General features: G+C 40.3%; 1 protein-coding gene across 2 annotated transcripts in view; it reads left to right on the top strand.

Annotated features, from left to right (window-relative positions):
- Positions 1-19698, top strand: part of NEDD1 (NEDD1 gamma-tubulin ring complex targeting factor) — a 28511-nt gene extending 8813 nt beyond the window's left edge. For both annotated transcript variants that reach the window (XM_083698656.1, XM_083698657.1), the window contains 12 exons: positions 1829-1945; positions 3501-3641; positions 6581-6810; positions 7943-8144; positions 8750-8939; positions 10982-11107; positions 11699-11746; positions 12041-12264; positions 12778-12925; positions 13400-13556; positions 16214-16280; positions 17085-19698. In XM_083698656.1, coding sequence (XP_083554782.1) covers positions 1829-1945; positions 3501-3641; positions 6581-6810; positions 7943-8144; positions 8750-8939; positions 10982-11107; positions 11699-11746; positions 12041-12264; positions 12778-12925; positions 13400-13556; positions 16214-16280; positions 17085-17189 — 1755 coding nt within the window. In that variant the 3' untranslated portion in view covers positions 17190-19698. The remainder of the gene's footprint in view (positions 1-1828; positions 1946-3500; positions 3642-6580; positions 6811-7942; positions 8145-8749; positions 8940-10981; positions 11108-11698; positions 11747-12040; positions 12265-12777; positions 12926-13399; positions 13557-16213; positions 16281-17084) is intronic.
- Positions 19699-23040: the final 3342 nt, after the last annotated feature.

Below are 23040 nucleotides of genomic sequence, written 5' to 3'. Positions count from 1 at the left end.
GATAGTTGCAGTCAATCTAAAATGGAAGTGAAAGATACTAAATTCCACACAGCTGTACCAGAGAGGGATTACAAGAGGCTCATTGTACCTGTTTCTCATAAAGTTAAATCACTGTTTAGTGTTGTGTCTGAATAAGGTGATATGGTGTGCATAAAATGTATTTGTATTGATTGGCTTTTGTTAGCTGTATTGCAGCCACTTTAATGAAACCCAGACATGCATTAATGAACATGGCTGGGAGTCTTGAGAGAGATCTTTTGATACATTGCTGAAGATAAATTTCTGTTCTCGGCCCATTATTAACAACAGAACATTCCTGCCCTCTGGTTTGTGGTGACATAGGGCCTTAGACTGATAAAATGCTCTCTCTAAGCTTTAAATAAGCAGTCAACACTCTCACCAGTGTTCTTCAGATCATTATGTTAGTTGTGATCTTTTTTGTCACATGTACAATGATCTCAGTTTTATACAAAAGTTTTTAAAAGGTGCCTATATGCAAACCCGGGCTTTAAATCCGAGGAGCTTTGTATCAATGTGAAAAACTTGGAAGACAGTTTGAAATGTGCAGAGGAAAGAGTGAGTGAGTGATGCCTCAACAGTGTTAAGTTTAGTATTGGCTAGTCAATATATACTACCTCAGGCAAGCAACCTGCTGCTTCTTTGATTGGCCACACCAAATTCTCCACGCCCTCCCACCCCAAAGTAGCACACACTCTTAAATGAGCAAGCAGACAAGTAACTGTCTATTAATTCTCATGATGCTTAAGTCCGTGTTCCAACATCTTGCCAATACTTGCTCACCCTTGGGGATAAAGAAAATCATAAAAGGAATTTTGTAGAATCTGTCTTCGGACAGCGCTGGCTCCCGGCCTCTTAAGCAAAATGAACACGCAACCCCAGAGTCGGACACGACTGGCCTGTACGGGCAGGGGTACCTTTACCTTTTTACCTTTATTTGCCCTTTTAACTCTTGATTAATATTCACATGATCAGCAGTCATGGGGAGAGTTGGGTCACCCCCAGCCACTTGCTCTGCCACATATTCAGGGTTCTGAATTGCACAGGGCACCTTTGCATGTATTGCAGGCTCACAGCTTCAGGCATTTCCCTCCAGCGTATGGAGGTCAGCAGGGCTGGGTGATGGGAAGGAGTCACAGTAGGGGAGTCTAGAAGGCATGGCCCTGCTGTACCCTTCAGTAGTTTTAATCACATAAGGGGCAACAGGAAACAGGGCTATAGAGTGCTCTATATTTCATTGACTTGCACAACAAAACACTCAATCCTGAACATAATATGAATCCCACAGAGGGAAAAGTGGGTCTTTGCTCACTGGCCTCGCAGCCTCTGTTTCATCCCCATCACAGAACGTCTGAATTGGAGACCCTGCCCGACATTCATAGCCTCCTCACATGCTTTAGAACCCTGCCAAATTAAACAGCTGGATAAGAATATTGGTGTTAATGGACCTTGATTGCCAACTCAGCTTGAGTACGGAGTGCCCATTTTTTGAATGGGAGGCAGAGGCTTCTGCTGGAGGAAATGGGAAGTGGTTTTTATAGATTCCCATTGTCATGCCCACTTCACATTCTTCCAGAGGGTCTCCCAACATTCTGGACTGATTTTTTGGAGACTGCAGGGGAAAAGACGAATTGGTGAAATTCGCTTCCTCAATACTGTACCTTTCTGCAGGTTTGGTTAGGGATTCCATGAGTAGAACTATACACATTTAACAACAACAACAACAACAACAACAACATATCCTACTTTACTGCAAGGGCCCCAAATGATACTATGTTGATTTCCCCCTTTTTATTCCCTCCCTAACCAGGCAAAACAAACCTGTATAAGTTTGAGTTCTAATTCAATGTATATTGCAAGTGGAGGTGTGGATAGCACTGTTAACATATGGGATTTAAAGTTCAGAAAACTTCACCGAGCTCTTAAGGTAAGACAAAACACTTCCTGCTTTATCTACTTGTCTATTAAATATGACTCTGAAAAATACCCCCCTCAAAACAAACCCTCTAGCTTTGGGTTCTGATCTTTAAAGCCCAAATTTCAACTCAAAATTTTGAATTCCTATCACCATAGGTGTCTGTGCTAGCAGCAGGCTTTGTGGACTGTGTTGCTATATAAGCAATATTTTCAAGCTGTCATTTTATTACATTGTATCTCTGAGTGATTATTTGAGTCTTCAGAAACCATGTTATGTGAAGTTGGCAATGAGTGTTGGGGCTGAGCTCTCCACTCCCTCCACTTCTCTTGCCCCTTGTGTTGTGTGCTGCCTTCAGTACGAAGCTCCTTGCTTGTATTAAGCCAGTCTTCTGTTGTGTTTGAAATGGGGAACTCTGGCTTCGTACCGGTTAACAAACCTGAATGTGATTTTCTACAGTTTTCTGTTTTTTTAATCAGTTAATCCTTTTAATCTGTTGATAATCCCTGTCTACCTATGCCACCATAATTATGGAATTTAGTTTCAATGCTAATTTTAGGATTTCTAGCTTTATAGTTGCCAAATGGCAATAAAGCTCCTCTTAAATAACTAGCTTTTATCTGAAAACATAATGCTTTGACATTTATATGTATGCAAATGTAGGATTATCTGGAAGACTGACAGTTCTTAGGTAAATAGCTGAACAAAAATTGTATGTGTTGGAGAAACAGTTGATGCAACTGTGCTATATTGGAATAGCATTTTGTGTATACTGAATCCGGGAAACTTTTGAATACATGAACTCTATATGAATGAATGTTTCTACGGATACATTATTATTAAAAACACTACTTCTATCACTGTAGAATAGGGGTAGGCAGATGGGAGATTAGATCTCTGGGTGATTTTTGGCTTGATCACATGGGAGATGGTGATCCTTCAGATAGTGGCCTCAAACTGTTCAGCTATTGCAAGTTTGAATACTCTACCATGTGAAGGAGTTGCATGTTAGGGGAAACATTGGATTAGGCTAGGCTTTGTCTGATGTGCTGGCTTTTCATTGCCAGAGTTGTCAGTCTGTTGGATTTCATACCCGACCTACAGCAGAAGGTCCCAGGGCAGGTGGCAACAATATAGACATGCTAGATTAAAATCAATTGAAACAATTCAATTCTTGATGTGGGGGATTCATTTGTGGGATTAGCCCATCTTCCCATTGTACAAAGTTGTGCCTTTCCCCCTGAGATGTGCAGGTCAGGGTCTTAGTCCTGCTGGGTCTTTTAATTTTTGATACCAACCTTTGGGGACTGAGCCAGTTACAAATCTAAATATGAACTTTTTAACTGATAGGCTTCTGGAATAGAATATAACCAAACACATGGAAGTTAGCTAGGTCCATTGTCAGCTGCTGCTTTGTGAAGCCCTAAAAGTGTGAGAGAGACAAAGCTGGATTATTCCTTGTGGCCTGAATACTTGTATTACTTTAAACCTGACAGAACAAGAGAGGTTAAAAAACAAGAAAACCAATTGCAACTGACTAATATTTGCATTTTCTTATCTTATTTAGGATCACAGAGATGAAATAACTTCTGTAACATTTAATTGGAATGATTGCTATATCGCTTCGGGGTCTATGAGTGGTGAAATTATTCTGCATAGTCTTACTACGAATTTATCCAGCACTCCATTTGGCTTTGGCAGCAGTCAGGTAAAGTGTCTGTGGAATGTGGTTCCAATGGTTCAGCTGCAGTGTGTCATACAAGTGATGGTTGGGTCTAACCATTTGCAATTAGATTTATAACTAATTGTCTCTCCACCAGATAATTGTTCTGTACCCCCAATAACTTCCATACTTGGGCTGCAATCCTATGCACACTTACCTGGTAGTAAGTCACGTTGAATACAGTGAAACTCCCCCCCCCCCCGAGTAACAATGCATAGCATTTGGCTGTTGGCATTTCAGGAAGCCCATGCTAAACTTGTGTATTGAACTTGAGCTACCCAACCCCACCCCCCAACCTTCCACCTCTGCAGTATACTGTACAAGCAGTTCCTCTATCCCTGACGTAGAACCTTTGTCCATGCTACACAGTGGATTGCTGTGGAACTGGGTCTTTTCATGTGGCACAACTTCTTGATTATCTTCTGCACATCTAATTGAACTTATGTGTCATGGCAAAATGGGTTATCGGAGTCGGGATAGACTTGCAAGTCCTTGCAAGGAAATAGGACTTTAAGGGTGAAACCTTTGCTCCTATTCTTGATTTTAAAAATAAATAAGTAAATAAATTTACTTATATCCTGTTCTTTCCCATTGGTTCAGAACAGCTTATAGCAGTGTTAATATCTGAGATTTTAAAACTCAAGTAACTATTAATGTGAACATGGGCCTGGTTGCATTTCTCCTTGCTGTCTCCTTGAATAGTTTTATTGCTGGCACAGCTTGGTGATAACCACATTTCAGTGCTGATGTTGAAAAGCTATAATTTTTTTTTTTAATGAATGTGCTTGGGTTTTCTTATTAGAATTCCTAGCAGGTTGGACAAGTTAAGTGTCACACATACTGAGGGTTGCAAATGGTAGCATTGTATTCATTGGAAGCAAAAGCCAAGTTTTCAAAAGCTCTGTTTTTGATTCATTGTTATCATCCATCAGTTATATTGATGCAAACTTCTTCTTAATAGTCAGTTTGCTCTTTTTTAAAAAGCCACCTCGTTGCAGAGCTAATAAAGTTGTCATAGCTGTGCTTTATGTGTGGCTTATTTGGGAAACTCTCTCTGACAGTTATTGATGGACAACGTGCTGTGGGTTAAAGACCAAAGCAATGAAAGCAGGGTGGTGGTGGTGGAGGAGGAGAATCTGAGCTGCAGTGATAAGATGCTGAAAACCTTACAGCTGAGTTGCAGTGACTGTTATTTCCTGCTATTTACTTTGCCATTTGTCGCTTTTCACTACATGCTGCTGAGGAAAGATTGGGTTGCTCTTTAAACCTTGAGGAATATTAATGTAAAATATAGGGAGCAATGTAATTTACAGTCAAGTCGGATAGGTTTATGGTAGAATAGCAAAACAGGGTTTAAATATTGCCTATTACATAAACCATATAGCACTAATGAAAACAATGCAATCCTTTATTTGTATAGGATAATGTTAGAAGCATTAAAATATCTCATTTCTTTCTGACTACCACCTGTTTATACATTTCTTTTCCTGAGTGAGTTATTTTACTTAACTGTCATGCGGGACAAAAGAAAAAGAGAGGCAAATGGAAGCAGTGGGTTTGAGAAGCTAGAAAAGCCTTGGAAGAGACATAAAGTGGGTGGCTTAATTTTTTCCTGCAACCTGGGTGCTTTCCCCCTGCCCCTAATTCAAGAGAGAGGGCCTGTTCTAAATATTGTTTAAACAGACTTCTTAAACAGGCATTCTCTTTTTCTCACATCTATTTTGGAAGTTTAAATACCTGATAGTCATCACCTGGCTTGGTTGGTACATGTTTCTTTGTTAGTCCTTCATGGGAATGTAGAGAAGCTGCAGCAGATTCCTCAAAGATGCATATTTTCCTAGCTACAAAGACCACATCAAAGGGGCTTGTGGGAGAGGAGTGAGGAAAGGCAAATAAAAGTTTTCTTATTATTGCCTATATGCCTGTGCCTTTTGCGTGTTGCATTGTTTTAGAATGTATACTCAGAGCATGCTAAAAGCCTAATACATTAAGGAACCCATAAGGATTGTTTTTGAAAGTAGATTGTCATGGATTTGAAATTAGGACAGTTATTTAAAGTCTTAACAGTAACAAAGAATGCACTCAACTTAAAGCCCATTATTCCATCAATTTCAGGTCTAAAGTATCTTGTTGAATCACAGCTCCACTCTTGAAAACTCTTAATGGTTGAGACTTAAAAAGCTTGGCACTTTGTCAGGATTCAAGTTTCTATTGTTACTGCAAAAATGCCGAGCTTGGAAAAGTTGTTAAATTTTAATTGCATGTCACTCCAGTGAGGCCTGGATGGCAGACTTGCTGACTAAACATCTGAAATGGCTGTTCTTGTAATAAAGATGTATCAGTGCTGATGCTCACTTAAAGGGTTTCTAGGTGTTACTTTTTCAGTTTCTCACTACTAGATACCATGTCAAATTCAACCTCTTTTGTGGTGGGGAGCTGCACTGCATGAGCACTTCATAGAGTTGAATCAAAATTGGGGGCTGATTTTTTCACAAATACTTTTGTGCTCGCCCCATTTTATATATATATATTTATGACTGCTCCTGCTGCAAAGACAGTCACTCGCTGTTTTGTTGTAATGTGCTGAAACTGCCACTGTACCACAAAATGAGCAGCAGGGGTGTGCTGTTTCCCCCCTCCAATTCCTTTCTCCCCCAATAGATTAGGCTTTATTGCCAGATTTCACCTACGGTAACTGGGTGTTAAGGATGGCAAAGACCTAAAAGTTGTGTAAGTAAGTGATGATATTGCTGCATTTCAAGGTAAGGCTAGTACTAGGATTCCAGTGGTGCAGCCTCTTGCCAACTAATTAGCAAAGAGGTTTTTTTAAAAAAATGTACACAAGTACTGTAGTTTAAATGTATGCATTGGCAAAGCAGGCCATCACTTTTAACATATGCAAATGTGTTTTCTTTCATTTTCAGCCTGTTCGGCACTTGAAATATTCTCCCTTTAAGAAAGCATTATTGGGTAGTGTTTCCGACAGTGGGGCTGTAACTCTGTGGGATGTCAACAGTCAAGCCCCATATCATAACTTCGAAAGTGCTCATAAAGCTCCGGCCTATGAAATCTGTTTTTCTCCCATCAGTGAGCTGCTACTTGTAACTGTAGGTCTGGATAAAAGAATCATTCTCTATGACACCACCAGTAAAAAGTATGTATACCTTTGTCAGAATATTATCTGTTGACAGAATTCTGTGTGCTTTTCAGTGGTATAAAAAGGAATTTATGGCATACTATTATATATTTTGTGAAGCACTGCTGATCAACAAACAAATAAAAATAAAACCAGTCTACTGAGGCTTGATTTGGTCTCCTTTTAATTGATTGAGGCAACTGGAACATTTAGCATTTCTTCACAAAAATGGTTAGGTGTGGAACTTTTAACGTTCCACAAGGTTTGGTTTTGTGAAAGTAATATTTGGAGTGTGCTTCTTAATGGTGGAAAGCAATTTGTGTGTGGTTGTCTTAGTTACTGAATTGCTTGTAGGAATATTAAAGCTGATGGAGTCCTTCTGCTTGACTTGAAAGCTTTCTTATTTGGCACACACACATTTCATGAGAGGTGTCTAAAATTGAGACATTTTGACATTTTAATGGTTGTGGTTTGCAAAAGTCTCTTTATTGCATCTGCAGAGCCAGTATATGAGCCACAGGGAAAATGCCAAAACCCACTGTTGAGCAATACCTTTAGTAGGACCAACCAAAGTTTGCAAAATAGGGAGCAAGCTCTCAAGATCTCCAGAATTCTTCATTGGGCTGGATGTACTCATTGCGGGTATTCCTTCTGCCTTCCTTGGCCTGCCAGAGTTGGGCATCCAAAGCAGAGGGAGCCCTGAGTCCTCCAAAGAACAAGAGGACACTTGAAAGGGGGACAGTCCCACAGGGAGCTGTTTGACACTGGCAGTTTCCATCCTACCTACACACTTGAATTCTTGTCATGTTTGAGGAAAGGGGACATCCATTAGCAATGTGTGTATCTGCTTGAAGAATGTAGTTTTATGTATTGTATTAACTTAAACATAACATTGGGAAATAAGCAGAACTAAAATTACAGTGTGGTATAATAGTGTTGGCTTTGGGTTTAAGTCTTAGCTTAGCCGTGAAGCCCACTGAGTAATATTGGGCCAGACACTACCTTTTAGTCTAACCTGGTCAATAGCTAAGTGAAGAGTTAATGAAAAATAACTATTCTTTTGGAAACTGTAAATAAAATTGTGGCTGTCCTTTCTTCCCTCCCCCCCCCCCTTCTCGGGTGTTCAACATGTTTCTTCGTCACAAAAAAGGCAGCTGAAGACTTTAGTAGCAGAATCTCCTCTAACGGCAGTAGAATTCATGCCTGAAGGAACTTCCTTGGTGGTTGGATCTTCTCGTGGAAAGATATACCATTATGACCTAAGAAAACTGTCCGCACCTGTGAAATCAGTCAGTGCTCACAAAACCTCTGTGAAATGCATAACACTACAGTGCTCTAACAACTTTTCAAGGGTAAATGTCTTGTGCTTTTAGTGTATAAGTGTAGGTTAAAATGGAAATAAAATGTGCCTAATTATGATCAATATATGCCAAAGCACACAAGATGGCATGTTTGTGCTAAGCCCTGTATCACTTTTCCATTGTAATTGTAGTTAGAATTGTATACAACTGACCCTTTTTTCAAAGCTTGATGGCTCTGTGTACTTAACACACATCTATTTGAGTGCTCTGTTCGCCCCCCCCCCCGCTCCCAATACAGTGGACCCTCCAGCTATGAACTTAATTTGTTCCGGGGGTCCGTCCGCAACCTGAAAAGTCTGTATCCAGAGGTGCTGCTTCTGTGTAGAATCACAAATTAAGTGATAGAGCGCTTCTGCACAGACTGCTTCTGTGCATGCAGAAGTATACATTTCTGGGTTTGCCGTGTTTGCAACCCAAAGTTTACGTATCCGGAGGGATACATAAGTAGAGGTACAACTGTATTATAAATGGTGTCTGCTATTTTTGGGATTAGAGTCCTATCGGAAGCAGTATTAGATGAAAGTTGTAACTTAGTACTTGACTGTCCTTTTGCCCTTCAGAGTAGAGCACTTCTGACTAACTTATTTCTGTTTCAGTCTACCCTTAAGTCAACCTTGACTAAGCAGGCCTGCAAAAGATCTGATATCAAAACAACAAGCAATACTGGAGGGATTCAGAATGCTGGCATGATCAAAAACGTTACTCCTAACATGCCTGCCACGTTCCTGTCCCCATCCTTGCCAACAGCTGAAGTTAAAGGAGCTGATGCCATTCAGGATAAATCTGGTAAAAAGATGCCAGCACTTGTGAGAATCATGAAGGAGGGAAATACGAAAATGCCAATTGTTGCCATTTTAAGAATTGCTTAATTGGTCCTTTATTTTATTTCTTTACTTACAGTATTTATTGGGTGTTATACATTTTTTTAAAAAACAAATTCTTAAAATTTAAAAATGCAATATAGAGAAAATTTAAACCAAGTTATAATAATATTGGAATAAACCCAGCAACAGAGAAAACAGGTACACCCAAAGTCTAAAGCTGAGCTCCCCAGTGTGGCATATGTGGGTACATTCAGCCACCCTGTTTGGTGCCTGCAAAGGCCTCCTGCTCCTCCAAATGTTTAATTTTTTTGGGGGGGGGGAAAGGGTTGTTTGGATCATGGCACCTGCTCTTTTGGTCTATTTTGTTTGTTTAGCGGTTGACTTTTAGAAGACATCTGAAGGCAGCCCTATTTATGGAAGTTTTTAATGTTTGCAGTCTTATTCTGTGTTTAATGTTCTGTTGGTAGCTGCCCAGAATGGCTGGGAAAACTCAGCCAGATGGGCGGGGTATTAATAAGAATAAGAATAAGAATAAGAATAAGAATAAGAATAATAATAATATTATCACCACCTATGTAGAGGATATTCTGCAACTGGGGTGCCAGTCATACTATTATTCTCCTTTATTTAAGATACTTACAGTAGCCACCCACTTCCTCTCATTTGGTGGGGTGCATTCAGAGAAGGGTCTCTTAGGGTCCAGGCAGGCATATATGGTTGGAGAAGATCATCTAAGCAACCTGGCTCCATTCCCATACCCAGGTATTGGCTCAGCACACCCACTGCCTCACCTGAAAAGGAGTTGAAAAGGAGAGAGGAAACTGCATGTTGTACACCTGTTGGTGATGCCTCAGTCCTCACCTCTGGATTTTCTATTTGAGTCATTTACTTTGGATGTTAAATGGCATGGTGATAAAAATATCCCCGTGGAGCCCATAGCATAATTGCCAATGGGTACAGCAATATCCTGCCCCCCTAGCACCACTTTTTGGAACCCGCTATCCAGGTATCAGTAGAACCACTGTGAGACAGTATCTCCAACACTGAACCAGACAGCTTTACCAGAAGGATGCCATGGTTGATAACACTGAAAGCCACTGAGGGGGCCAAGAGGACCAGGGTTATACTCTTCCTATCCTACTCTTGGCAGAGTTCATCCCAAAGCGCACCCAGAATACAGACTTGGAAAGCTCAAGCCATGTGTTCATTCATCGTTGCTAGCAACTGACTTAATTTTTTCCCCAGACCACTGCACAAGTGACTGAAATAAAGATGAAGAACGTGATTCTAGATCTTAACTATTTTATAAAAACATTAAAAAATATCTGTATGTTGTGATCCTTTTCGGTACATATAAAACATTCAATTAAGTGTGATGCTTTCTCACTAAGCTCAAGCTGACAGCTTAATCTGTCTTGATGAATGGAGTTCATACCTGTTCACCTCCTTGTGGAAATGTGAGTGGGAGTTCTGTCAAGCACTTTGGGTGCCAAATTGAAGGAAAGCTATCTTTATTGCTAGGTAATGCTAGCATTAAAGCTTAAGGCGGAATCCTCTTATCGCAGTTTTGGAGGATAGGGTGCTGCTGAGTAATTTTATTGTCCACACAGTTAATGTGATAAGACAACAGGTTTTGTTGTACCTTAGTGTGTTTGCTAGACCTGTTGTCAGAGGCTTATTGATAATGGCAGTAGCTTTTACTTCCTTCCAAATCCTTGACATCTTCCCTCAGAACCAAATTCTATTGGTTCCTATGGGACTTGTTTCCAGTTTATTTATTGGCAGCCTTCTACCTTTTTAAAGCGTCTTTTAGGGTGTTTAAATACCCTGGCTGAACTATATTAAACTTGTCTTGTTCTTCCTGTAGGACTCTTCTATGCATAAACATTTATGTTGCTTATGGAACTAGAAAGTGCTGGTGTCTAATAGATTTTGTGAAGAAAGCTTAATTTGTCATTTAAAATGACTCTCTTATTCAGGATAATGGATGTGTTCCTCTTCTAGGATTTCCACGCAGCTGCAGTTTGGATGTAATTCCTTCCAAAGAAATTGATCATGGGAATACTTCTAATCCAGCTGATGATTTGGGGAGAAATAGTTTAGGTGACTTGTTCTCTCCACTTCGAGATGGTAAGTTGACATTGGAAAAAGATTGTATAGATACATGTGCTGGAAAGGACTCCATCCTATTACATCCTGCAGTCAAGACCCTTAATGCTTGCAGTCATGCCCATCCTATATAGAGCATATGCAATTAAAATAAAATAAAATATAGCCAAATTAATAAGGTGCCTCTTTAGATAGTGGTCAGTCCCCAAACCATGCCTAATCCCCAAACCATGCCTACTGTATTAAAAACTTAAGCAGTAATTGTTTACTGTTTGAACAAAAGATCAGGTAGAGCTGTTACTCAGATTCTACCTGTATAGGATTTCCCTCCCTTTTTACAGTCAGTATTTAGAAGAGTTTGGATTTGATATCCCGCCTTTCACTCCCTTTAAGGAGTCTCAAAGCGGCTAACATTCTCCTTTCCCTTCCTCCCCCACAACAAACACTCTGTGAGGTGAGTGGGGCTGAGAGACTTCAGAGAAGTGTGACTGGCCCAAGGTCACCCAGCAGCTGCATGTGGAGGAGCGGGGAAGCGAACCCGGTTCCCCAGATTACGAGACTACCACTCTTAACCACTACACCACACTGGCTCTTTATTGCTTTGTCCTATAGATGTTGCAGTTTGTAAAACAAGTGAAGATGTTCCCGGAAAGAGTGATGGTAAGCACTTACTGTAGTACATTTTTAGTATCTCTTGAGGGCCCAGCCTGACACTAAATTGGTTTAATGCTACAGGAAATCAGAATAAGTAGCAATAAATGAAGGTAAGTAAAAACAAACTGGGGCGTGGGGTGTAATATTTGCTACACTGTGCATGCTAAACCTGTGTTCAGGAAACATTCTTGGTTGAAACAGTACAAATAATATAATCCTTTAAAATATAAAGTGGTATGGAAATGAAACGAATAAAATAATAAAAAATACACAAGTGTGTGACTTTGCTTTTCATTCTAGGTATGGATTTTCAACCTTACCTTTCCAGTCTGGATTTTCTTTCCCAGTTCAGCACTGCATTGCCTGTAAGAAAAAATCCAGTAGGATCTGGCCCACAAGTAATGCATTCTAGTCCACTTAATATATTTGTTGGCTCTCCTATCAAAGAGGATGATGAGAATCCAGATGTTGATGCTAAGAAAACTAATCATGGAAGACAAGAGTCCAGAGAACATTTCAAACAGGTAATGCTGTAATTCTAATTGCCTGTGACTTGAGCTGTCCGCCTTGCATTTTTGTTTGTTGTTTCTGCTTTTTGCTGCGTAGAAACATGCATATGTTGGATAGTAGTGCGTTCTGGCGTGGGCTGTTTGCTTCCTAACCATAGTCATGAAATTAGGAGCACCATAATGCATGCAAATCATCCCCCACCCCCTTTCAGTTTTGGGGTGTTGGGAGAGGGATAGTGCTTCCAGCAGGGGACACGTCAAGCTTCTTCTGGGGTAGTTTATCTACCTTTGGTCTCCACGCTGCACTCACCTCTCACCTGTAACTCCTAGAAGCTGCAGCTTGGGGTGGATTGAGATAATAAGCTTTCTCCCATTTTTAAACAGCTTTTGTTGTTGCTAGATAGTGCTGATTTTGATTGTCCCAAAGGGACCAGCACATGACTGAGTGTACTACCTATCAGGCAAGAAATGTTTATATTTGTGGGGCTGTGTTGGCTTTCACATTTATTTTCCCCCTTCTGTACAAAGTTGAGTTCCTCCAGCTCTGAGTTTACAAGTATGAATACCTCCCCGTTGGCCAACATAATCAGGAGTCCTGATCCCCGAGAGAGGCTTATTAAGAACCTTCAGGCACAACTGACCTATGAATCGCCAGTGAACGGTCCTACCTCAGCAAGTAGGTCTAAATCTCACCTTTCTGTTATGGAACACAATCAACTGGCTAATGACTTGGCATCCTGGGTGAATGTAATGGGAGTGCAACAGTCTCTAAATATTTTTTGAATATATAAAATTTATGATGTACTACTGAATAAAAATGTAGCATAATCTAATGTTTCTGTCTTTGTGCACATGGTGTACTCTGCCAATTAGTTTGCGTAATTTTCCGGGAATGGTCTTCAATCACTCCAGCACTTCAATCACATTTCCAGTCATGCGCCTGCTTTTAAATTCTTAAATCCCAGCACTTATGAACAGTCAAGAACTTAACGTTTTCATTTCATAAATATAGGTGGTGATTAGAAATAATGTGACTTGTGTGCTGTGGTGTGCCCATCTTGCCTGTTTATATAGCAGTTGTCTGTATCTTTTTGGGTCCCCTTTTCTTGCCCCAAGTTAAAATGAAATGCTCATACTTTACTTTGCATAGCTTCAAAGATAACTTCTTCGGTTACTGCTGGAGTTGCCAATTCGCTATCGGAAAAAATAGCAGACACTGTTGGAAGCGGCAGATTGAATGCACCTTTATCATCCGTTCAAATTCATTTCATTCAGAATATGATACAAGAAACTCTGGATAACTTCAGGTAAGTTGAGTTGTATCGACACTTTGACTATAGTTATCAGTTTTTATAAAGCCTGAGCAAAATAATAACTTTAGCGGAGCCCGACAACGAGATGTTGCAGTGTATCTCTGGAGTGTGTGGGTTACTTGTGGCTGAGGGTGTGTGTTTGAAGAAACAGAAGACACATCAAAGGCACTAATCTCAGCTCTAGCTTGGGTCTGTCTTAAGGTACATCTTCTTTGTTTATGAATATTAAAAAGTGTGTCCAGTTCCCATGCAAGTCAATAGAGCATGAGCTTCATGCAGTCAAGTACTAGATTTGGCCAGGGATGAGGTTTGAGAGGATAAGGTGACCTTTGCTGCAACCTGAGAGGTATGGGAGAATTTTGGCAGACTCTGAACCAACCTCTCCCTTCCTCTGACCTGCAGTATTAACTCTGGGCTGCATTGCAAGCCTGCCTCAAGTATGCTGTTTTGACAACAACCCTGTGGTGAATATGAATGCTCCAAATTACTGGCTTCGTTCTTCATAGTCTGTAGGTGGCATGGGCATCTGCAACTCCGACTTAAAAAAGAAAAGGTTAGCAGGGTGCTATAAAATTGGCTGGCATTTCAGCATCACATCAGAAATAGATCACATTAATTTATCTACCAAATATACACTTCAGCATTCTTTCTGCCCCAGGAAAGCTAATTGTCTTTGAGTGGTTTTAAGAAAGCAATGGGGTTAGCTCTGGATTTGTGTCTTAAGTGCTTCTCTTGTCATTGTGACGTTCTATGACATCACTATATCTTTTCTTAGCCTTGTTACTTTATGAGCAAAAAAACCCACCACCCATCAGTGTGTTATTGTAGTACAACTCAATCAGGACATAATCAAACTTCTGTATGAATTAATTCAAGAAGTTGGTAAGTTAATTCACAAAGCCCCTGGAGTGTGCTGCTCTTGCACATTTTAAACAGCCAGAAAATGGCTTAGATTCTCTTCATCTCAAGTAAATACAATCTGCCACAGAGCAACAGTTTACAGGTGCATCTGTAGGCACATATCATGAAGCTTTTATTGTAAATGAAGAATGTTTGCTGGAATCTGTTCCAATGTGCATCTGGAGCAATTACATTTTCCCAATTTATAATAAAATAAATTTTATGGCAAAAAAACACTCAGTGTGTTTCATTTCCTGGAATCTGAAATAGTACATTTTCAGTATTGGTTGACTAATACTACTTGGGTTGTCATCAGACTTCTCCTTTTCTGTTCTTATTACTAGCCTTGTTTAGCTTTTGCTTATAGCAGAGCATTCTGCTTGCACCTGGTTTGTGAAACTGGCTATTGCCTCTTGGCTAGAAGGAGTGACTTGTAAAAAAAAGCAGAGGGAGGAGGGGGTTCTAGTACTTTGTCCTTCACTTCCAAAGTTTGTCTCTATTCCATTTACCATAGTCTATAGCAAACAGAAAGGGGTGTAGGTGGCGCTGTGGTCTAAACCACTGAGCCTCTTGGGCTTGCCGATCAGAAGGTCAGCGGTTCGAATCCCCACAACTTTTGGTCCCAGCTCCTGCCAACCTAGCAGTTCAAAAGCACGCCAAAAAGTAGATATATAGGTACCGCTTTGGCAGGAAGGTAAACAGCATTTCTGTGTGCTGCTCTGGTTTCGGTGTTCCGTTGCACCAGAAGCGGCTTAGTCATGCTGGCCACATCACCCAGAAAAACTGTCTGCGGACAAATGCTGGCTCCCTCGGCCTGTAAAGCAAGATGAGTGCTGCAACCCCAGAGTCGTCTGCGACTGGACTTAACTGTCAGGGGTCCTTTACCTTTTTATAGCAAACAGAGTCTATGGCATTACTGAGTGGTAATCCAAACCCCTGATCTGTTGTGCTGGAAGGCATTTAAGTTGATGGTGCCCCTCTGCCTAGCCATGGAGGTTCCATGTGCTCCCATGTAAATTGTGGGTGGATGGAAGTTACTAGTGGCAGCTGGTGCAAATCTCTGAAATGGGGTGTTTCGAGGCAGGATTGGGGTGGAGCTGAGCTACTCAAGAATCTACTGGCCATCAAGCCAGTCTAGCTACTGGCAAGCTTTGGCACTGAGTCCAATATGGGCCTCTCTGCTGCAACAGACCATAGCTGCTGCATCAAAAATAATAAAATATCAGATATTTCAATTGTGCCCTTAACCTTAGATGATTAGATGACCCTAGGGGTCACTTTGAACTCTATAATGCTGTGATCCTATGACTCATTAAGAACCCAGTACAGTGGTAGCTTCGGTTACAGACGCTTCAGGTTACAGACTCCGCTAACCCGGAAGTACTACCTTGGGTTAAGAACTTTACTTCAGGATGAGAACAGAAATGGCGTGGTGGAGGCGCAGTGGCAGCAGGAAGCCCCGTTAGCTAAAGTGGTACCTCAGGTTAAGAACAGTTTCAGGTTAAGAACGGACCTCCAGAACGAATTAAGTTCTTAACCCGTGGTACCACTGTACTGGAAATTAATTGCTGCGAAGGTGCTATGCTTTCCCTAATGTCATCTTAGTTCTTGTGGGCTCCGATAAAGATATGCATTATCGTTGAATTTAGATGTTTAGTCTTGTCCTGAAAATCACCTTTAATTTAAGAACCAAAGAGAAATGGGTAAACTTGCGAACAGGAATTGAAGGTGCATGGTATTTGTTCCTTCAGGGAAGCCTGCCATCGTGACATTGTGAATTTGCAAGTGGAGATGATCAAACAATTTCATGTGCAGCTGGTATGTATAATATATATACAGAAATGTACAGATGTTTTAAAAGCATTTCAGCTGAAAACCCTACTCTGGATTGCTTGTTCATTTTAAGATCCTAGAAAGAGCAATGAGATTATTGATAACCTCGGTTTGCTAGGTTTGGAATACTATAATTTTTGCTAAGTGACACTGCAAACTAACTTGCAATCTGTTGATTCTTAAAAGCTGGGCACAGAATAGTACTGTCTGATGAGTGTAATATCACATACTTGGGGTGGAAGGGAAACTAGATTGCTTTGCTGAGAAAGTAGTGCTTGAGACAGACTTCCTACATTCTTGGTGATTGACTTCAAATTTTCAAAGGGGATGGATATCTTTCTGTGGAAAAATTACAGTGGCCCAGTTTGCATGTCACAATAAGCCATAGTCTGAAAAACGATTGTTTACCATGTACACTACTCAGTTGCACCCACCCTTTGCCAATGTCAGACACAAACCAGAGAATGTTCCTTCTTGTAGTTTGGACAGAGAGAACCCATGAGCACTTGTTCACATGTAATGCTAAGCCAGCCACTCTGTGGTTTTGCAAAAGGGGGGGGGGGGGGGAGAGGAACAAGGTGGGTGCAGTTGAGTAGCGTATATGAGCATACTGCTCAATCACACTAAACCAGAGTTTATTTCAGCCTGTGGCTTGCTATGGCATGTGAACTGAGGCCAATATCTTCTGACCACCTTGATTCCAACATTAGTATTCTATATAAAAATGCATAGTCGGGTTTGAAAATCTTTTTCTCTAGTAATGCAATGTTCTGTTCTTTCCCCCTCTAGAATGAAATGCATGCCTTACTTGAAAGATATTCTGTAAACGACGGCTTAGTAGCTGAAATTGAGAGATTACGTGAGGAAAATAAAAGATTGCAAGCCCACTTCTAAAAAGTCCGTGTTCATGCAAGGAAAATGAGTTGAATTTTTTTTATTGTGCTATGGCACACTGATGTCATATGTCTGACACTTAAGTAGTATGTGTAAACTCAGTGTTTTTTTCCAGCACTAAAGAACCTTATTTTAAAATAGAAAAGGCAATAGTTAACTGATTAATACAAAAATATGCACTAATAATGTTTATATCAAAGGGTTTTTATGGAAAACTTGAAATACATTGGTTATAAAGAGAGGCTTAACAAGAGTATTAATCAATTTTAGCTATAAACAAAGTGCCTTTTTATAAAGGGAAACTAAATAGGAAATGTATTTTGTATAAGAATTGCTTTGTTCTGATAAATTTATTATGCATTTCAGTTATTTTTTTGCAATGAAGACTTCTATGACAATGTCTTGGTTTGTTTCCTTTGGCTAGAAAAAACATAAATGTTTCACATGCAGTTTTTATTGTATATTCTCTTTTGCTACTGACTTTTTCCTATAAATGTTACTTTGTAGGTGTAGGATGCAATCTTAGATTTTTGTTACAAGTGAGTTGCATATTTACATAATTTAATGGCATACTGATAATTTGTTCCGACTGAATAAACAATTTGTAAAGTTGCATAAACATGCTTGACTGTTTCTGACTTTCAGCTTGGTCCTCAAGCTCTCTTTTTAGCACATGTCTAGTGCAGTCCTAAGAGTCATAAGAACATCTGTGTTTTTACCCAGTCTGCAGTTGTGGTTGGAAAAGATATATTTACCATTGTATGACTAGTCCAGAGCAGAAAATCAAACTCATATTCCTATTTGACTCTTGTCTTAAATGTAATGGCTTGATTACAGGTTTAAACTCTCTTGGCATACTTTTATCTGGCTTCATATTACCATTTTTGCATTGTAAACTGAGTGCTTACTTTGTGGTTCACGTGCAGCCTGTTCAGACAGTAGGCAAATTAATTTTTTAAAATGAAAAGTTGTTGCCCTGTGCCCTGCCAACATTTTGAACAGTCATTGCTGCTAAGACTGCAGTCATGCCAGCCTTCATCGAAGTAAGTCCCATTAAGTTTAATGAGACTGACGTCTAGGTAGACATGTCTATAGAATTGCACTGTAAGATTATCATGAACATCTCAAATTGACCACAAAACCTGGCTTGTCTTCAGTGAATTATCATTAAGGAACAGCCTTAAGCATTTCAACGCAGCTTTTGCCTTGGGAAGGGCTTTAGATTGGGTGGAGGGAATGACCAACCCTTGCAGCCTGTCTTTCTCATCATTGCTGTTCTCTGATGCCATAATTTCTTAGAAGCCCAAAATCTATATTAACAATATCAATAGTGTAATTGTTATGCACATAGTTGCCTTGGGAGGATCTACCCTTAAAGGTAAACAAGTCTACTTGGTAATTTGATGTTCACTAGGACTTACTTCACCCCATTTTTTTAGGATTTCAGGAAGTATGTTGAGGATCATAGCTTCTGCTCTGCTCTTTTTATTTATAAATACTGTGTTGTGAAGGACATTATGAAGCTTGACAACATCCAATAACTTCTGCTGACCATCATGGTCACTCAGTTGTTTGTGAAAGAGGAAGGTGCCCTAAATGAAGCTAGCGATGTGTTTCTTGTATGTGTACAGCTAACTGACACAAGATCTCTCTGCCCACGTTTGGGAGATTCCCCTCTCCCATGGCAGCCCAATATGATGCAGGCCCTATTGTTTAGGAGGCCTCCCAGTCCCTAAAAAGCATTTTTCAGGGGTGCAGAGAGGAGCAAAAGAGAAAAGGGGTTGTACAAGCTGCCTCCACTTGTGCTACTGCAAGCTTACTTTTTAAGGTGCAATGCTTTTGTTTTCATGGTAGCAGACGTGACCCTGAGTACTTCTCTGGAATTTTGGAGAAAAGAAACTTTTTGACCTCAGTGTTGACTGTTCCTTATATTTAGAGGAAACCTTTGACTGTGCAGACTTCCCTTGTTTTCCTACTACGTCATGAAACTATGTAGCAATCATCCAGACCTCAGGGGAGTAATACAGGATTGATGTTCCTAAAACTGAAATTGCCGATGACTATATGCAATCATACCTATGGGAATTACTGTCGAAAGTAAAGCATTTAAGTGCATGATTCAGCTGCAGCTTTGTACAGAAAGAATGCATACTGTTTTGGCAGAGATATAAAACTTTGAGATAGCACACGTCAAAATAGTACTTGTCTTCATTTGCCCTCATTTTAGTATGTAAAGCATTTTAAAGTTTGATGCAAGAGAATTTGTAAGATATGCTACTTTGCTTTTGCATGCTGCATAGATCAAAATCAATGGGACATTAAAATGCTAATATGTAGACATAAAATCGAGAAATACCTTTATAGGGGGAGAAACATTGAGTACTTTTAGTTTTAAAACTTTCACAGCAACACATTAAATGCTTTTGTTTTGGTTTTATGTGTTAAACCTTTGACTTTAGGTGCAATAACATCGAGAATTTAAAATTAAAGCATATATTTCTGTGTTCAATTACATGCCTCACCTTTGGCTTGTTATAATTTTATTTTTCTCTATAATTGGGACATGGAGGTGCTTTTTTGTTCTCATAAACTCTTATGGAAAACTTGGGCTTCACCAGTGGATTTCTTCTTATGCTGATATGCTTCTAGGTTAACCGCTCAGAAGGCAGGCAGAAAGCTTGTTTCCTGCAGAATATGAGATCTACTCCTTTCAAAAGTGAGTGAAAGTTTATGTTTAGAAGCTATTCAGCTTTGAAACAGAATAGCAGTATTCAATAATTAACATTTTTAGTGTGTTTTGCTGTGCTGGCTAATCACACACATGGAAGATCTGGACCCCACATGAAAGCCAGCCTAAAACAAATGATTAAAATGTGTTGTGGTGAACAGGGCTGCACATTGTTCATACTTGGGTGTATTGACTTCTGTGTGTTTATGAGAAAAGATGAGTAGAAGACATAATGAGGGCTTAATTCACTTAGTCTGCAGTCCTTAGGTGTGTGTAAGGAAAAAGCTGGAGCCAGCAGGATGGAAGTGAAGGCAAAGGAACACACTTGCACTCCTCCTTTAACTTAATTCATTCATTTCTTTAAAATTCATCCTGTTTCAGAAACATGTCTAATCCCCCCCCCCCCCAAAAAAAAAGGTTTAAGGATGTTCCTGGGGACTGTGCTTGGTTTGCATCAAAACCACATTGCAACATGACCCTTTTTTTGGCTCTACCAACAGAATTGGGCAGTGTCACTGCTGGGCAGTGACAACGGAGGAGGTGGCAGAGTGGCAGGCTCCGACATCAGATCTCCCTCTGAAATCAGAGCCTCTGGACCCTGAACTACCCTCCCGTAGGATTAAATGCTTAACCAACTACACACTGTGCTGGCTTTTAAAATGTCATATCAGTTTATTTTTCAATGTATAACCTATTCTGTTCAGTTTGGGGGCCGATAACATAAAATGTGCTGGCATCTGCCATCAAAATATAACAATTGGCACTAGTCAGGATTTTTTTTAATGATATGTTATAAGTACTCAAAAGTTGTCATACTCAACTTTATCTTTAGAGGAAAATTAGTTTCTATTCCCATGTTTCCTTTTGATAGAAAAGCCATCACGAGACTTTTATCTTGTCAATTCCAGGAGGTGAGAGCTTGAGAGGAAGGAGGTGCATTAATGTAGTGACAACTCTTCTTAAACACATTAGGAGGAACAGGCTCCACAACACATACCATACATGAATTATGCTGTACTTTGGGCCTTTAAGCTGAATCATTTTCAGGAAACTCTCAGGCTATGTAGTTCCCTTCTTAAACAATTCTATTTTATTCGAACAGAAGATGAATAAACAATACACGAATCAAAAATAAAGGGGATGTTCATATCAAATGAATTTGTACTTGGAGATATGAAAAAGAGGAAATCTGCATCTTGTATAATAATTAAGTTGTCCAGAGTTCTGTAACCTTATGTTCCTTATTGACCAAAATGCCAAATCCCATGCAGTCCATTGACAAATTTTGAGCAAATTGTGATTATGGTAGGGGTAGTGAGGATATGGGAGTTTTCTCTGTGTTCTAAAAAAAATATTACTGGAGATACAGACTGGTCCACTATTAGGATCGAAAAGCGCCTGGGAGGAAGATCTGCATATTGTGATGGAGGAGAAGGACTGGAATAAACTGGCTAAATAAGCCAGTGTAAGTTGGTCTCTGTGAGAATGAGGAAAACTTCCCTTATAGTCAGTAATGGTGCACAACACTGACACAATTGTTTCCTTCATGTGAAAAGCCTTTAAAAAGCAGGGAGGGAGGAGCTTTGGGGTTGGCAGCCAGATTTCTCGATCCCTAGGCTAAAGTGTAATAGGGAATACAGATTCTAGGTTTCGAGTTTTAAACCCACTTTTAAACTCTAACCTGTGCCTATTGTATTACTGTTACCCTCTTGTGGCACAATGGGTCAGTGCATGTGGCTGACCCATTGCTGGTGATTCAAGCCCACCCAGGAACCACGGTGGGCAGGATTCCTGCAATACAGGGGGTTGGACTAGATGACCCTTGGTGATCCCTTCCAACTCTACAATTCTATGATTCTTTGTGGAAAGACTTCCTACTCCCAGTTGTACACCTGCCACAAATATGCTGAGCCTCCTTATAAGTGCATTATGTTTCGGTGTGTTTTTTTAACGCTGGGTTCTCCACCAGCTTCTATATCGACTCCCTGTTGCTTGCCTTGCCCTTTTATTTAGCTTCATTTCTTACTCGGGGTGAACCCAAGGGATATCTATATCAAGCAAATCCATTGTTTCCATAGTAACATGTCTTTCAGGAAGGGGGGGGGAGCCATCTTTTTCTTTTAATTAACAAAATAGGCAGCAGAAACAAGGAATGGTGATGGATGCTGTATAAAATTAGAAAAAGCATTTGGCATCCACCAGGAATTCTTTCTGCTGCTCAGGAGTGATGCATATCCCTGAACTAACAGCAAAGTCTTCCCAGCTTCCATGCCTCCCTTTTGGGGCTTTCTGTTTATTTTAACAGGACCAAAACCATACAGTCTGTCTTTCTGAAGTACGTTTAGTTGCCATAGAAACAATGATGTAAGTGGCAGGGATATCTCTAACCTCCGCTTTGAAAGTGAAGCATGTAGTTGCTTAATATAGAATGGTTTGAAAGCCAGGCTCAAGCTTGGGGGGTGGGGGAGTAAGGGAATTTGATTATAATATCTGCTCTTGCAAGAGCACCAAATGATATGCCCAGTATTGCTGCTCCCCCCTTTTCCCACCGCCCTTTAGGACTTTTATTCTGTACAAAGTTGACAGGCGCTTATCGGGACGTGGTTGAAAGGTCACTTATTTCTAGTGGGGCACCTGTCCGTGAAAGCAACAAACACAAAAAACACCTGCATTTTAAGTCGCTGCTCCTGAAATGTTGTCTTGTTTCAGTAGTACTGCTTCTGTGGCAGAATAGCTAAAGGCCACGAAACTTCATGGTTATGAAAGAAATATGTGGAAAAGAATGATGGTATTCTCTTCTCCTTTTTGCAGTACACGTTTGGCTTTAAATCTTCACACTGGCATTGTACTACAGAACAGCCAAAATCTGCTTAGCATGCCATCATCAGTAGCTGAAAAGGCTTCGGCTGGAGCGCCACTGCCAGTTGGAGTAAGCCATACTGGGAAAAAGAGAGAGTCTGAACCATTAGAAGCTTCCTGTATTAATGGAAGAATCGATGGTTCCATGTCTTGGAAGAGAAGGAAACCTATTCCCATTAGTGGTTTACTACCAATGTACATAGGGACGCGGGTGGCGCTGTGGGTAAAACCTCAGCACCTAGGACTTGCCGATCACATGGTCGG

Source organism: Podarcis gaigeae, assembly GCF_964106915.1.
Source record: "Podarcis gaigeae genome assembly, chromosome: 10".
In the NCBI taxonomy this organism is placed as follows: Eukaryota; Metazoa; Chordata; class Lepidosauria; order Squamata; family Lacertidae; genus Podarcis; species Podarcis gaigeae.
The sequence above is the reverse complement of the archived record's forward strand: the minus strand, read 5'-3'. Positions and strand labels throughout refer to the sequence as shown.